At 36.5% G+C, this 15,885-nt stretch overlaps 1 protein-coding gene across 1 annotated transcript in view; it reads left to right on the forward strand.

Moving 5' to 3' along the window:
- CTNNA3 (catenin alpha 3) overlaps nucleotides 1–15,885 on the forward strand; it is a 1,794,797-nt gene that overhangs the window by 1,300,838 nt on the left and 478,074 nt on the right. The window contains exon 11 of the mRNA XM_075534447.1: nucleotides 12,581–12,781. Within this exon, the coding sequence (XP_075390562.1) occupies nucleotides 12,581–12,781 (201 nt within the window). The remainder of the gene's footprint in view (nucleotides 1–12,580; nucleotides 12,782–15,885) is intronic.

Consider the following 15,885-nt stretch of genomic DNA (forward strand, 5'->3'; position numbering starts at 1 on the left):
ACATAACACCCAAATGAATACAGCTTCTCATTTTTTTACAAGTAAATCCAGCTACAGAGCCATCCAACATTAGCTTCCAGTGTGCAGAAATTGAATGGTTTTATTGCACAATATGAGAGAATTGCTTCATGACTGTCTGCTCCTGCTGACAGTCCTGATGTTCCATCTGGTATGATGCTTGATTTTGTTTGTGTTTTTAACCCAGTCTTTTGTTGTTAGGTGTTAATAGGCTGTGGAGAGGATGCAGTGAGGCCATGAACAGGAACAAGCTCAGCCTCAAATAGTGAAATAAAGCATGGGTCGAATGGGAATGTCTGAGGCTGCTTTTACTTTTCCTGTTTATTTTATCAAGATAACAGTAACATAAAATGCAGTACCCTTGACTCTTTCAGCTTATGCCAGGAAAGCTGAGGGGTCAAGGCATTGCGCTTTTATTTTATTTTATCATTATGCCTGTTGAAATCCCAAGAATACTGTAAGTTCCCTTCAGCAGTGATAGAGCTATCTGAAACCAAAATATTTATGTTCCTAGAGCACTGTTCACGAGACCTTTATGATAGTAAAACTACTCTCCTAAAAATAAAGAGATGATATATTATATTCAATTAAAATGTGAACATATATAATATTTCAACTTACCGTAATTTTATACACGGTCATTTATACCAGTTTTATAAATTCTAGAATATATTTTAAACTCACTATTTTCTTTTCCCATCACATATTTGGAGTAGCTAAATGATATATTGTTGAATCATGATTCTTAAAGACATAGGGACCTTAGCAATCAAAGAGCCATCGTGAATTTAATACATCTTGATTTAAAATTATAGATCTTTTATTTTTAACTTTTTTGAATTTTTGGATGATATTTAGATACTTAAGCCTGAATTCATTAAGAAACTGAAACATTACATATTTATCTCAGAGATTGTGATAACAATTGACTGAAATCATGCCTGTTTTCTAACCCAATGCCAACAAAACAATAGGCAACCCCAAATTAAAAAAAAAAACCACAGTAATCCAATTGAACAACCTAAAATATTATTGTATGAAAGCTGGGAGAATCGAGGCAAGATAGCTCCAAAGATTTTTCTTATTTATATTTTTGAAAAATTGAAGCATATTCAAATGTCTTATTTCATTAATTGTAAATGTGTATTAATATATAGGAATCAGGTTATTAATTTTCTTTTACATTTAGAGACTAAACTCAGTTTAACATGGACTGCAATGAACATAAAATTCCTGAAAATCTTTATTGCTTGAAATTCACTTGATTTAATATAAGTTTATATGTGTCTTTCTTTTATTATTGTTATTTATTTTATTTATCTTTGGTGGGGTTCACAGTTTTACTGGCACTTCATCCGCATGTCATCAATTCAAAAATTCAATCATATCAAGCAGAATTGTACAATTATCACCATAACTAGTTCTAGAACATTTTCTTCTTTCTTGTACTCATACTTATTAAGGTAATATTTTTTTAAAGTTATCATCTTATTGGGAGCTCTTACAGATATCATAACATTCCATAGCTCAATCACCTCACTCAGTATTACACAACTGTTACCACAATCAGTTTCAGAACATTTTCTTTCTTCTTGAACTCCTTGATATCAGCTCCCCTTAATCCACTCCCCCTCCCCGCCCTACATACCCGCCCCCAGGAACCCTTATTTTAGTTTTCCTATAATAGTATTTTTTAATAAAAAACATACATTCATTTACTAATGATGGCCCAAATACCATCTGAATAATCATATCCACATTATGGAAATTAATAAGCTTATATGACTTTGTACAATGTTGCTTTAAAATTGATTTTTTGTCATTAATAGCACAATATCCACCCTACCGGAACATTTTGCTTTTTCCTTCTAATATTTTATTGATCACATATTGAAATGACATTAGTTTTAGCCTCCTATTCTGTGCTCCTCCCTTTTCCTCCTGCCAAAGCTTGACCTTGCCTTTAAGTCTGCTAGTTTAGGTGTGAAAATCTTTTTTCATTCTTTTATTTTCTTTAATAATGGTGGTCTCCTGCAGTGTTTTTCTTTAAGAGATTGACTAACTTTGATGAATATAATGTCTTCCAGAATCATTCTTGTCCTGAGGTATTTGAAAGTTTTATGAATATATTAGAAATACACAATATCCCATTATATGTATGTACCAGAATTTAATGAGTCATTACTCCACAGATGGGCTTTTTGTTTGTTCCCAACGTTTTGCTATGTGGCTATCACTCTGATAAACACGAGTGTGCATCTATCTGTCCATGTTTTACTCATTATTTTGGGGGGTCTGTACAAAGCAGAGATCTTGCTGAGTCATTAGGTATTTCTATTTGCATTTGGTTAAGAAGCCATTTCATTTTCCACAGTGACTGTGCAATTCGGCAATCTCACCAGCACTATGTAAGTGTTTTAATCTGTCTGCATCCCTTCTAGCATTCTATTTGCTACCATTTTGCTATTAATTCCAGGATGAGATGGTATCTCACCTCAGTAAGACAAAATGCAATTCTGTAGACATTTATTGCAAACATTTCTTATGATTATTGGCTTCCTGGATGCTGTCTCTGGTGAATTATCTATTCCTGCATTCTGCTCATTGCCCAAGGCCAATTGAAATCATTCCGATTTGACAGGTCTCTAGTGTGTGTGCTGCATCTTTGTCAACCCTAAAGCTTCAGGGAGTTAATGAACTTCAGAAAGGTTTATGCCCATAGTCCCCACAAGGTTTCAGTCAGCCTCTCCCCACCCCCCAAAGCTGACTCATCTCCACTATGTTAGCAAAGAAGTGGTTATGTCCTCTGTGGGATTTGAGTAAGTCTCAAGGACCATACTAGTGTACCTAGCAAGGAGTCCGCTCACCTATTCTTTTCTCACAATGCCTAAATCCAGAACATTAAGGGATGGGGTTGCCTAAGGGAGTCTTGTCAGGGCAGCCAAGAATCTGTAGACTTTTTGCAGCTTTTTGCATGAGTCTTCTCCCTCTGACTTGCCGTGTTGTGCCTAATTCAGACCTCTGTTCTCACAAGAGATAGAAATCAGAATTTTCATCATTCTTTTGATGAGTTTTTTGTTTGAAAAAGGTGTTAGGGAATGTCTGGTTATACAGTCATATATTTATATTGGTCCTCTATCTAAAAGTTTCTAGTTCTGAAAAGAACTGAAAAATAATGCCAACCTCAAGTTGCAATACTGAACAATTCTACTGGCAAAAAACATTGACTGGATCATCAAAAGAGATAAAAAGAATACACAGAGTCACTGTACCAAAAGAGCTAGTTGCTATTCAACCGTTTGAAGAGACTGCATGAACCAGTGTTACTGAAGGAAGAAGTCCAAGCAGCACTGAGGACAGTAGCCAGAAACAAGGCTCCAGGAACTGACAGAATCGCCCTGAAATGTTTGAACAAGCTGATGAAACATTTAAAAGACTCACTTATGCCACCTTCTAACACAACTGGAACTTTTAAATTTTAATAAAGGAATTTGAACTCTGACAGACCCATTTTGTATTTCAGAAATATTCGTTGTATCCAACTCACCAGCAGTCAGTGGATTATGATACATACCAACCTTGTAGGAGCAGTTTTGTTGGCTTCTGGGGCTGTAGACATTTACGGAAGTGGAAAGTTTCATGTTTCTTCTGCAGAGTGGCTGGTGTGCTTAGAATAGCCAGCTTTGTAATTAGCAAACACATAACCCACTGTACCAGCAGGCCTCCTGATTTATTGCCCAATGACTTATCTCTGTCCTCTTTTGAAGATAAAAAAATTATCATTGCCTGCTATTTAGTTCCTAATAAAGGTGAAAAGATGCTTGGGGAAAGTTCCCAGGTAATGTGATTTGTGCTGTCTAAATACATCTTTGGATCAAAGGACAAGATGTAAAGTAGAACTTGACCTAAATATTTAGAACAATACAAACTAAATAAAGCTAGTATGCACTTCCTCCATCTTGGGCTTGCTAATATTACATTAAAATATCCTGATTTTTTATGGGTGCGCATAGTGAAGAGTGGCAAGTGGAATAAGTTCTATATCTCAAAGACTAGTGCTGATAAGGAAAATAGGTACCTTTTTTGAATCAGCAGATCAAATATACCCAGAAACAAGTCTAACCCTTAAGGCACCAAAATAAAATATGTATTGGACAGTGTTATTGATATAAGTAGAATGAAATCATTATCAACTTAAATTTCTTCTTATTGATGTTGTTTATTGTTCCAGTTGTAAAGACTAATTTCTCCAGTGTAATATATCAGGTTGAAGGATGTCTGTCGTATTTGACCTTCATCTGTACTTGCTTCAAATCATCTTCATAAGTGAGGCTGGGTCACCTGAATACCACAGGTGGTTAATGAGTCTTCCTTGATCTAGATTCCATGCTCTTTTTTGGCTGCATGCTGTTTTCATATGATGGAGAAGTGGTTCCAACACTTAGGGACTCTGTATGACAGAGCGTAATTACTCCATAGGATTTCTATTGAGACATTGCTGGGTCAAATAATTTAGTTAGCAGCCAAGTGCTTAACCATTGTGTCACCAAGACTATTGTGTTAGAACAGCCCTTGCTTAGATATCGATGCTGAATACCTGTTAACCTGGGAGCCAATCATTGTAATAGTCTCCTTATCAGAGAAATAGATTGACCATTTTCAAGAGGATAACTGAATGGAGATATGGACCATTTTCAAGAGGGTAACTGAATGGCTTGAGTATTGGTGCACTTGCTTTTTAGTTTCCTGGTGTTAATAAGAGGCAATGACATATTATTGCATACTACTTTTATTTATTTTACATTTATATTGTTGCTTACATAACAGGTTTTAAATTTACAGTTATGGATACAAGTGTATTCAAAATGGAACCATATATTCTGTTAATGAAATTTAATTCTGTGACTCATATCCACTTGGAAGCCAAAACTTTATCCATGCTTATTTAAGGTAACTTGGTCAATTTTGGCGTATAGCTACCTTTTTTTTTTCAGAATAAATAGTCAAATTCCCCTCTTCTCTCTCTTTCTTCTCCATTGAATCTAGGTTTTAAGAATGCAGATATAAAGGGAGGAAACTTGGTGGAATATTCTCTTCCAAATGAAACTCCTTCAGGTTTTTCATTGATATATTCAACCCCCTACTTTAAGAATTAAATAAATATTTTGCTATTCAACAAAATATGAATTCTACAAATGAAACATGATTCTACTTATTGTATATTCTCTGTTTTATAGATTTATGAAATGTAAGTTGGAGAGCTAATTTATTAACTTTTGTTCTCACTGGATTTGCTTACGAGTCCCATATCCAGAAATTCAGATCAGTCTAATATTACATTTTGTGCACCAGTATCCCACACCCTTAGTAACCATTCCAAGGAATATTCCCCAGGCTTCTACTTGTATGTATTAGAAAACTCGAGCAGATCTTTGTGAGTATAGCACGCTTCTTCCTGGGTAATCATCTCAACCTCACCTTTAGAAGTTTTCTGAGCCTTAATTTTAGTTACAGGTCTAGAGGAAATAGTGGGTGGTGAGGGTGTTTCCTGGGTGCTCTCAGCAATATCTTGTAAGGCATCTCCCTCAGGCAATGCTACAGATGCAATCCCACCTGGCATTTCAGTTTGGCAGTTTGGTAAATCTGCTCAGGTGTTGGTTGTTTTATTGATAGTGGATTAATACCCCCAGCTAGGAAGGGTGTATTTATTGACTGGGGTGACCTAATCATTTCTAGGGGTTCAATATCCTCCTCTTCTTGATCATCAGCCAATATGCTCCCATCCATGTTTCAGGGTCCCAACTTTTTCCTATCAATGCCTTCATTTTAGTATCAGACACTGCTCTAGCTCTGAAATTCAGCTGATGTCGTAATTCAGCCACTTGCACGATGAGATACTGGACCTGGTTCTCAGCAATGTCAGCTCTATTATTTGAGGAGAGAAGGAGCTCCTTTGTAGCACAGGTGGAAGCTTTTAGATCTGTTATTCAGCACCTGAGGTGCATGTCTGAGGTGTTGAGACCATCCCTCTCCTTATCACACTTTCCATTGTAAGGAAGACCAGCCAACCAACTTCCCGATACTTGTCACCCTGAAAAAATTGTTGGAAAATATCAAACATATGATCACCCAGAGCCTCTCCTTTAAACAGCACTTCATCTATCAGCAGTGATACTGTAGATATTGGCTTTGCTATTTCACACCATGGATTAGTAAGAGTGGCAGACTTATCCATGCTTTTTGGTGTAGAAATAGCATGATCAGTGCTGTTAAGGCTAATCAGCCTGAAGAGCCAATTTAAGAAACCCATATTATGATTTATGATTTCTCTAGAACCACCCCTGGTACCAATTATGTTAGACAGGGTTCTCTAGGAAACAAAACCAGGACATGTATGGTTGATTTTATATATATTTATATAGATAGATAACATAAGAAATAAACAGTTAGTTAATCTATAGAGTATTACAAATGGCTTGGTGCAACTCACTTTAGTGAGACAGCTAATACGCTGTCAGTCCTTCAAGTCTTTTGGGCTGCCTGGTAGTCCTTTGTAGAGAAATTCAGGCTATCCAGCCACAGGCAGCAAACAGCAAGGCAGGTCTCCAACATTCAGCCAGATGACAGGGTCCAACAGTCCCCAGCTCAAGCAATGTATACTCTAGGAGCATGGCAAAGCAGGTCTTGAAGGAACCTCAAACTACAGTGACACAGGCTACAGGTTAGGTGTCCCACAGGTAGTGTAGCATGCAAATTAGGCAGAGAACAAGATAAGGCAGCCCCACACTGGTCCCATGATCAAAGAACAAGAGACAAGAAAGGCAAGACTCGCTGAGCCTTTTATCTCTCCACCCTTCAATTAATCTCACATGTGTTCACTGACCAGGTTGGCACTATAAATCTGAACTAGCACTGTTGAAGAGCTAATTTATTGACTTTTGTTCTCACTGATTTTCACCCTCACAATCCTGTGGGACATAGCTATAATTATAAAAGAACTATGAAATACAATTTATTAAACAAAAATACATTTAAAGTGTTATCCTGCTACACTTGCTGCAGTGATTTTAAATGTTTGCAACAACAAAGTACATTTTGGTTGATGGCTAGTTGCTTCATTGCTGTTTATTAGCATTAGCATTTTCTAACATAACAATGGAAACTTTTGTATTTTATGATGGCTGTGATCTGACTTATTGGAATTGCCGGTGGTTAAAGATTTTATGGGAAACATTGTGAGTGGTAAATGAAGCCTCAAAGGAAGATAGAAGGAATATAGATCAATGGAATATAGGCCAGTGGTATGAAATCAAGAAAGTTGTGCATCAGTGTTGTATTCGTTCACCACACTAGTTGACCTGTATGATATAGATGCTGGCCTATATGATGAAGAAATTGCCACCGGGAGTAAAGGAAGGATTTAAAACCTGTGAAATGCAGATGACACAACCTCACATCCTTGTTTGCTGAAATCAAGGACAACTTGAAGCGCTTGCCGATGAAAATCAAGGATTACATCCTTTAGCATGCATTGCGATTCCATGTAAATAAAACCCAAATCCCACAAGTAGACCAATAAACAACATCATGATAATCTGAGAAAAGATGTAACATGATAATCTGAGAAAATATTTTATTTTGCTTGGATCCATAATCACTGCTTCTGGAAGCAGCAGCTAAGAAAATGACCCAAATGCTGCATTGTGAAAAGCTGCTGCACAGACCTCTGTAAAGAACAAGATGCTACATTGACCGTGAATGTCCACCTCACCCGAGCCATGGTACTTTCAGTTGCCTCAGATGTACGTGAAAGCTAGAGAATGAATAATTGATGCGTTTGAATGTTGGTATTGGTGAAGAAAATGGTAAGTACCGTGGGCTACCAGAAGAACAAGCTAATCTGTCTTAGAGGAAGTACAGTCAGTGTGCTCTTCAGAAGCAAAGGCGTCACGACTTTATCTCATGTATTCTGAAGATGTTGGCAGGAAAGCAGAGCCTGGAAAGTGATATCATTCTTGTTACATCTTACAACAACAATTTTCTCTTCTTAAGATGAGGCACAGAAGGATTTCATTAGGATATTCTACAACTAACTTGATATCAACAAGCTGACACTCTAAAACCTGAGATACAAATCTCCCTTAAAAGATAAAGCATGTATAAGTCAAAATGTGATTGTCCCATAATAAATTAATTGCTTTGAAACTAATTTTTAAATGGTGTAGTTTTCATTCTGACTGTATACACAATTCAGGAAAAAAATTAAAGAGAGACAGAGAACTTAATTATTTTTTCAAAGAGTCTAACAAGTGGATTCATTTCATCTGAAAAGTCTTATGAGATATAGCACAGAAGAAGTTTTAAAAATTCAGTGTTTGATGTTTTATTTACTATCGTGTTAAGGACCAAATAACTATACATAAAATATGTCATTCATGAAGACTCCTTATATTCATCTGATATAAGAAACACAAACAAAAATTAGTATCAACATTTAGTTTAATTATTTCATTATCATCCATAGTTGGGAGATAGTCAACATTCTTTCTTACTGCTCTATGTTGACAACTCCATGCAAGTAATCATTGCTTGATTTCTGTGGAACACCCAAGTTAATGGGAACTATCACAATATTGGACAATTTTCAAACCTCTTGTAATATTTTTGTGCTATATTTAATCTTAGTATATTTCAAAGATTTGTGTTTCTGTCATCTCCATTATTCTGCCTCAGATTAAATCTAGTTAACTGCTTCTTGCCACTTTTTTCACATCTGTTTTTTGCCATTGCATATGCTCATCTCATACTTTACTTTTCATATTTGACATGACACATGTGAGGTAGTTAGTTTATTGTGCCAGGCTGGCCGATAAACATATGTGGGATTAATTGAAGGACAGAGATATAAATGGCTTGGTGAGCCTCACCTTTCTAGTTCTCAGGTCTCTGGTTTTGTGATGGTCGGACCAAGGTGCACCTGCCTTAGCCAGTTCCCTGCTTCAGTTCGCAAGGCTCACTTCCTGCAAGACATCCTCAAGGAGAAGCCACCTGGACCAGCCCTGATGCACCCCCTGGGTGCCGGAGCAGCCATGTGGAGGCCCCTGCCAGCACTGAGATGCTCACACGTTCACTGATTCGACTACAGCCGGCATCCTAGTGGTTGTTTTGTGAGATGAAGGAGAACTTTGTGGATTGGTGTCAGACATATGGGTTAATGTTGGATTTATGGGCTTGGGCAGCAGTGGGTTGGGATGTTTTCTTGATGTGAACTTACCTTTATATAAAACTCTCTCTTATACATATGAGTTTCTATGGATTTGTTTCTCTAATGTACCCATATTATTACACCATGTAATTCATCAACATGTTTAACTCCATAGCTGCTGATGTTACCCAATCTAAAGCAATAACCATAAGGGAGCGAGGGGAGAAGGGCAGGGAGATGGGTGTAATGCATCAAAAACTTCATGGATATTTTCATTATCTATTATTTCAATTCTTCTGTAAACTTTTTGAAGATTCCTCATACAACTTTCTAAAAGTCCACAACAATCCTTGCTATATTTTGTTTAATTGGTGAAATATATGACATTGTATTGTAGAAGAGTTAAACACTCAATTGAATGTGAATACAGATCCTTTATACATTTTTCCTCTGCAAAATTTATCATAAGGGAAATTTTGTGACAGTTATGCTTTTGTGACAGTTATGCTTTCATTTTCCATTAAACAAAACTTATAAGATTATTAGACAATCTAATCATCTTTTAAAAATGAGCATTGCCTTTTATTTAGTATATCCTTTTACCTTTGTAAGGCTGAGATGCAATAGTTCTACATTCGAAACGTAAACTTCTTTAGTGCATGCATATTAAACATTCATTGGATATATTCATATACATATGTGTTATTTCAAATATGTATACCTATGTATTGTGTGTGTTCATATAAGAAATATGTTGGGACATTTTGACTTTTTAATGTGTCATTATAGTACACATCTGTGTAGTTTAAAAAAATGATGATTATGATGCCTTCTACATTTAAACTTGTACTTGAATTTCAAGGGAAATATGACAGTAATGGCAAATATACACTTGCTGTTGAGATGGGACTGTGACTGTGTTTATTATAGGCCTTAATGATACATTCATAATTAAATGCTACAAATAAGGTTAGGATCATAATGAATTTATAATGAAGATTTTAGATATTTGTCTTTAACAAGTAAATAAATGGAATGTTCTTATATGGATTAAATAGAATGAATTTTGGGCTACATAAAATGAATCTACCTGTATTAATAACCTAATTATTTAGGTATAGATAAAATGTTTTACTTTTCACAGGTGTATCTTAAAGGAGGACTTCATTCATTCACCCAACATTCATTCATCCAACATCCTTGTTAGCTTGGAAATACTATAGGTATCAAGTACTATTAATGATGCCTGAAGAAGTATGATAGAGTTCTGGTCTTTATAACAGTCTTTTGGAGAGACATCATGTCAATAAAGGAAGCCATTAATGAAAACATATAAAACATTTTGTATAAAACAAAAATATGAGAGAACCAAGTCTATTCTTTTGTAGAGAATTAATAGGTCAGCATGGATTTCTTGAGGAAAATATGTTTGACCATTGAAAGAATAGTAAGAGTTGAACTTCAGTAGTAGGCATACCCTGTACATACCCTTATGGATAGTGGCATGGAACAAAATGGTAAGCTTTGGAAACCATAAAATATATAAAACTGAAGCATAAGGGAACTGTAGAAGAATGATAATGGTTAAATCTTTAAAAGACTCTAGGACGTATATTCCATGGTAGTTTTATTGGTAGTGTGAATTTTATTCTCTACACCGTAAGATGAAAATGTGAGTGTGTAAGGAAGTTGCTTTAAGAATGCCTGTGTGTAATCAGCATACACACTCCAGCAAAAGCGATCAAGTGAGCGAGTTATCAAAGTTCAAACTAGAGCTTCTGCTAAAATTAAAGAATTTATTGAATGAATAAAATGCTCCACAATTTACCCGGGGGTGGGCCGGGGGGCGGGGCAGAGAAGATTGGTTGATATTTACCAAACCATGCTTTCAAAACCCTAAGACAAAAGTGATACTGCGCACACTTGATTTTGCTAATCTTAACATAGTGTAACTTCCTTTTGGTTGCTTATTCGATGGCTTTGTGAAGGCCAGCCATAGGGAATACTCTTCCTGGCACCACGGAGTGGTGAGATGAAAGTGAAAGGGTGCCTGCTCACTTCCTGAGGTATGCTGGCTCACTGGCATTTGAAAGTCAGCTGGAAATTAGCAGCAAACAATAAAAGGATAAGGACATGGGTTTCAGCCAGCATCTTTGGCAGTACCCTCCCCTTTCGCAGAGCACCCACTTCTCCGGAGCGCCTTCCAGAATTACTGCAATCTCTTATCCTGGTTGTTTCCTGTGTGTTTTAAAAAAAATTAACATAGTAGTTAGAGGTGTTGGATGGGGATTCAAAGGGTAAAATCAGAAGGCAAATCCCAAATATAGAGACTCTCCAACTGACAGCAGGGATCCTGAGGGAGTCCACTGCCATTGAGTCCACCTGGGGTTATAGCCACCCTACATGGGGTTTCCACGATGGTAGGTCTTTCTGAAAGCAGACCAGTTCGGCTTTCCCTTGAGGTAGTAATAGGACAAACAAACAACAACAAAAGCTCTTACTGTCACAGTCCATTCAGACTATTAGTAAATCTATATGGGGCTTCCACTATAGAAGCAGAAAGCCTCATCTTTCTCCCATGGAGTGCCTGGTGATTTTGAACTATTGATCTTGAGGTTAGCAGTCCAACCCACACTCAATAACACCACCAGGGTCGTAATAAACAATCCAATCCCACTGCCATCAAGTCAATGCTAACGCATAGTGACCTTATACGACAGGTTAGAACGCACCTTGTAGGTTTCTGAGACAGTGACCCTTTGCAGGAGTAGAAAGCCTCATTTAGCCCTTAAATCTGTGGCCAGCTGACTAGACATATGGGTGGCTCTGGATCCCTGGAGGATGTACAACTGGTATCTAAATTTTGATCACATCTGGCAACGTATAGCATTAGACCCTTTTCCCTGTGCAATACAATCTAGCTCTGGGTTGTTAAGATGATTGTCTTAAAATCAGTGTTGGAGTTAACGGATGACAAATTTGCTTTCATTGAGAATACAAGTGTTCCATCATGATCTCTTATATTTTTATACATCTATAAACCTCATATTATGTATTTTTAGATTTAGAAAATGTATTTCTTTTGTCATCTGTGCCACTAAAATTTAAAATTTATATATTGAATTAGACTCTAAACTAAGATATAATCCATAAAAATTGCTCATAAGTATTATAAAATGTGACAATTTATGAATTTTTGCTGTTGAAGAATATAAGAAAACTGTTTTTCTTTCTTAATATATACTACTTTTCCATTATTCATTGCCTTTGAAATTGAAAATTAATATAGATGAAGAGTTATATTATTTAAAAATAAGCAAATGGATAATAAGTCCCTAATTTATCTGTCATTTACAGAAAGCCATATCCTGGAAGACGTCAACAAGTGCATTATGGCCTTGAGGGACCAGGACGCTGATAATTTGGACCGTGCTGCAGGTGCTATCAGAGGACGGGCAGCCAGAGTTGCGCACATCGTCACAGGTGAAATGGACAGTTACGAACCAGGAGCTTACACTGAAGGTGTGATGAGAAACGTAAACATCCTTACAAGTGCTGGTAAGTCTCAGTTCCAAGTAACAGCGAGACTGTCCCTATATAGCCATTGAATATTCATACATATGGGGAAAAGGGCATATGCTGTTGTTTTACAATATATTGCTATACTGTCAGATAAATGCTTGTATCCTATGGCCGTGTGATTTGAAAATTATAGCTGAGAATTAAATCTATTCATTTGTGAAAAGTATTCTTGTAAAAATATACGCATTATATAATTTACCACAGGCCTTAGCCACTTAGGAACATTTATTACTGCCACAGTTATGAGGATTCATAATTAGTTCAGATGTGGTATTCAGCGTGCAGTTTTCTTCAACCCAGGTTTGTGTTTACACTGCTTAAACAGGGCAAGCTTGTCCTATGTTTTCAGAGAAATGCTCTCTACCTGAATTTACAATCTGTTTGCAAAATAACATTGTGTTCTTGCACATCAGCTCCATTGATTGCTCGAGAGATACAGAACTAGGATTCTGTTTTAGTTACAAAACCCAGCTTAATAGTTCTAAAAGCAGGCATCAAATACTTCCAAATTACTCGGAAAAATGGGATGCTTCTTGTGACATTATTGTTACTACTTATCCTAGAAACATATGAAGGTAATGAATTCATAAGAATGTGATTTAAAATTGGGAAATATGCTATTTTTATTTATTATTATGAAATAATTCTTTCCTGTTTAAACCTCTTGTGGATCTGAAATTTTCTGGTTAAATTGTATTATTAAATGCCTCCTAACATTGAATGAGGATACATTTGTAATTTCTAAAATCATTAGAAATAATATGCTTAATTCATTCTTACTAGAGTTTAATATTTTATGTTATGCATTGGAAGTATTATGCTTTAGAGATATCTACAATATTTAGTGAATAGTATGAAAGAGGCCATTATGGGCATTTTAGGTGATCCTTAAAATTAATAAACAGAAATGCAATAGTTGAATAATCTTCACTTAGAACTAATCCTAAACAGTTATGCCATGAGGCCAGAGTAGCAGATTTTCTGAAGAGTGATAATTAGTATCTGTCAAATGTTAATTCAGAAAGCAGCCAACAAAGTTTTAACACTTGACTGAAACTATTTTTAAAATAATGAAATGCAGATGAGGAAAGTATCTGTACCTCTTGAGATTGAATTTATATTTCTATACCGAGTCCTCCAAAGTCACTGTTGCCTCAATCGGACACATAGGGACTGATTTCACAATTAGGAAAAACAATCAAACTCATTAACAAGGAATCAATCATTGGTGGTAGCTGCCCTATGAAACAGAGTAGAACAGGCCCTGTGGTGTCCAAGATTTTAAAACTTTCTGGAACTAGAAAGCTTCATCTTTCCCCTCAGAATGTCTGGCAGTTTCAAATTGCTGTTCTTGAGGTTAGCAGCTTATCACGTAATACACTAGGGCTCCAATTTCATAATTCGCTATTAGAACATATGTATAATTACATATATACCAAACCAAACTCGCTGTCTTTGAGTCCACTACAGCTTAGAGACCCTGCAGGACAAGATGGCACTGCCCCTTGTGGGTTTGGGAGACTGTAAACACTTTACAGGGGGTAGAAAGCCTCCTCTTTCTCCTGTGGAGCAGCTAGTGGTTTCAAACTGCTGACTTTGTGGTTAGTAGCCTGATGTTTAACCACTACAGCACCAGAACTCTTTTGCTTCCATATACATGAAGGTAAATAAAAATAATGTTAAATATCATAGAAAACATTATCAAATCAAGTATCAAAATGTTCAACCCTTGGTTATCAATATATCCTTCATCCAGGTCTATGTAATTCTGAGGGTAGGATTTCCATTTTGATTATACTTTTCCAGGGAATGCTATGCTTTTAGGTCTACAACATCATGATAAGTGATAAGGAAATTTAAGTTGTTAGTGATTTCATTCTACTTGGATAAGCGATCGATGTCTATGGCAGCCATCAGGAAATCAAGTGGTATGTTGCATTGGCAAAATCTGACAAAAATGAATTTTAAATTGTTAAGAAGAAACAATGGCACCTTGATGGCTGAGGGTCACGTAGCCTCAGCAACTGCCTGAGATGCCTGAAAACAGGATGCAATGGCTAGATAAGACCAAAGATGTATTGACACATTGGAATTGTATCACTGGCAAGTAATATTGAATATACTAAGGACTGCCAGACAGCAAACATAACAATTTTGGGGGAAGAACAGTCAGAATTTTTGGCTAATGCTTTCAGTGCATCTGACCTTCTTCCTTTAGGATCAATGGTTCAAGAAGCACTGTAAGCATTTGCTTAAAACAAGGCTCAAGGAATTGATGGAATGTCAATTGAAATGTTTCAGCAAGCAGATGAAGCACAGGAATCACTCAGTCATGTATACCAGGAGATTTGGAAAACAGCTACTTGGCCAACTGATTGGAATAGATGTATATTTGTATTCATTCCACAGAGATGTGACCCAACAGAACGCTCAGACTCTAGAACAATATCGTTTACTATGCCACATGCAAGTAGAAATTTGCTGAAGATCATTGCAGCAGTACATTGAGATGGAGGTGCCAGAGGTTCAGGTCAGATTCAGAAGAGGATGTGGAGCAGGGGATCATTGCTGGCGTCAGATGGATCTTAGAGTAAGGAGTGCCTGATCCAACCCCTGGTCTTTTCAGTTACCTCATATATATGTTAAATTGGACACTGAATAAGGAAGACCAAAGAATACATATATTTGAATTACCATGCTGATGAAGAAGATTGAAATTACCATGGATTTCCCAAAGGACAAACAAGACTATCTCATAGAGGCAAGGATAGCAAGCCTTCTTCTCATGTACTTTGGCCGTGTTGGTAGGACATCCTGCCTTATAAAGCAGGCAATGAGTGGAAAAGAGGGGAACCCTATATGAGATGAACTATTACAATATTGGGTTAAAGCATATCCAAATTTTTGAAGATTGCAAACACCAGGCATAGACCATAATAGTATACATGGTATCTCCAGGAATGAGCACCTACCTGACAGACACTAACAACAAATATAATGGTTGTGCGCATAGCATTGTCTTCTTCTCATGAGTATATAGCTTATGAGCTTCCAATTTCATCATTTTAGCTTTTCAGACT

The sequence above is a fragment of the Tenrec ecaudatus genome, chromosome 16 (assembly GCF_050624435.1).
Source record: "Tenrec ecaudatus isolate mTenEca1 chromosome 16, mTenEca1.hap1, whole genome shotgun sequence".
In the NCBI taxonomy this organism is placed as follows: Eukaryota; Metazoa; Chordata; class Mammalia; order Afrosoricida; family Tenrecidae; genus Tenrec; species Tenrec ecaudatus.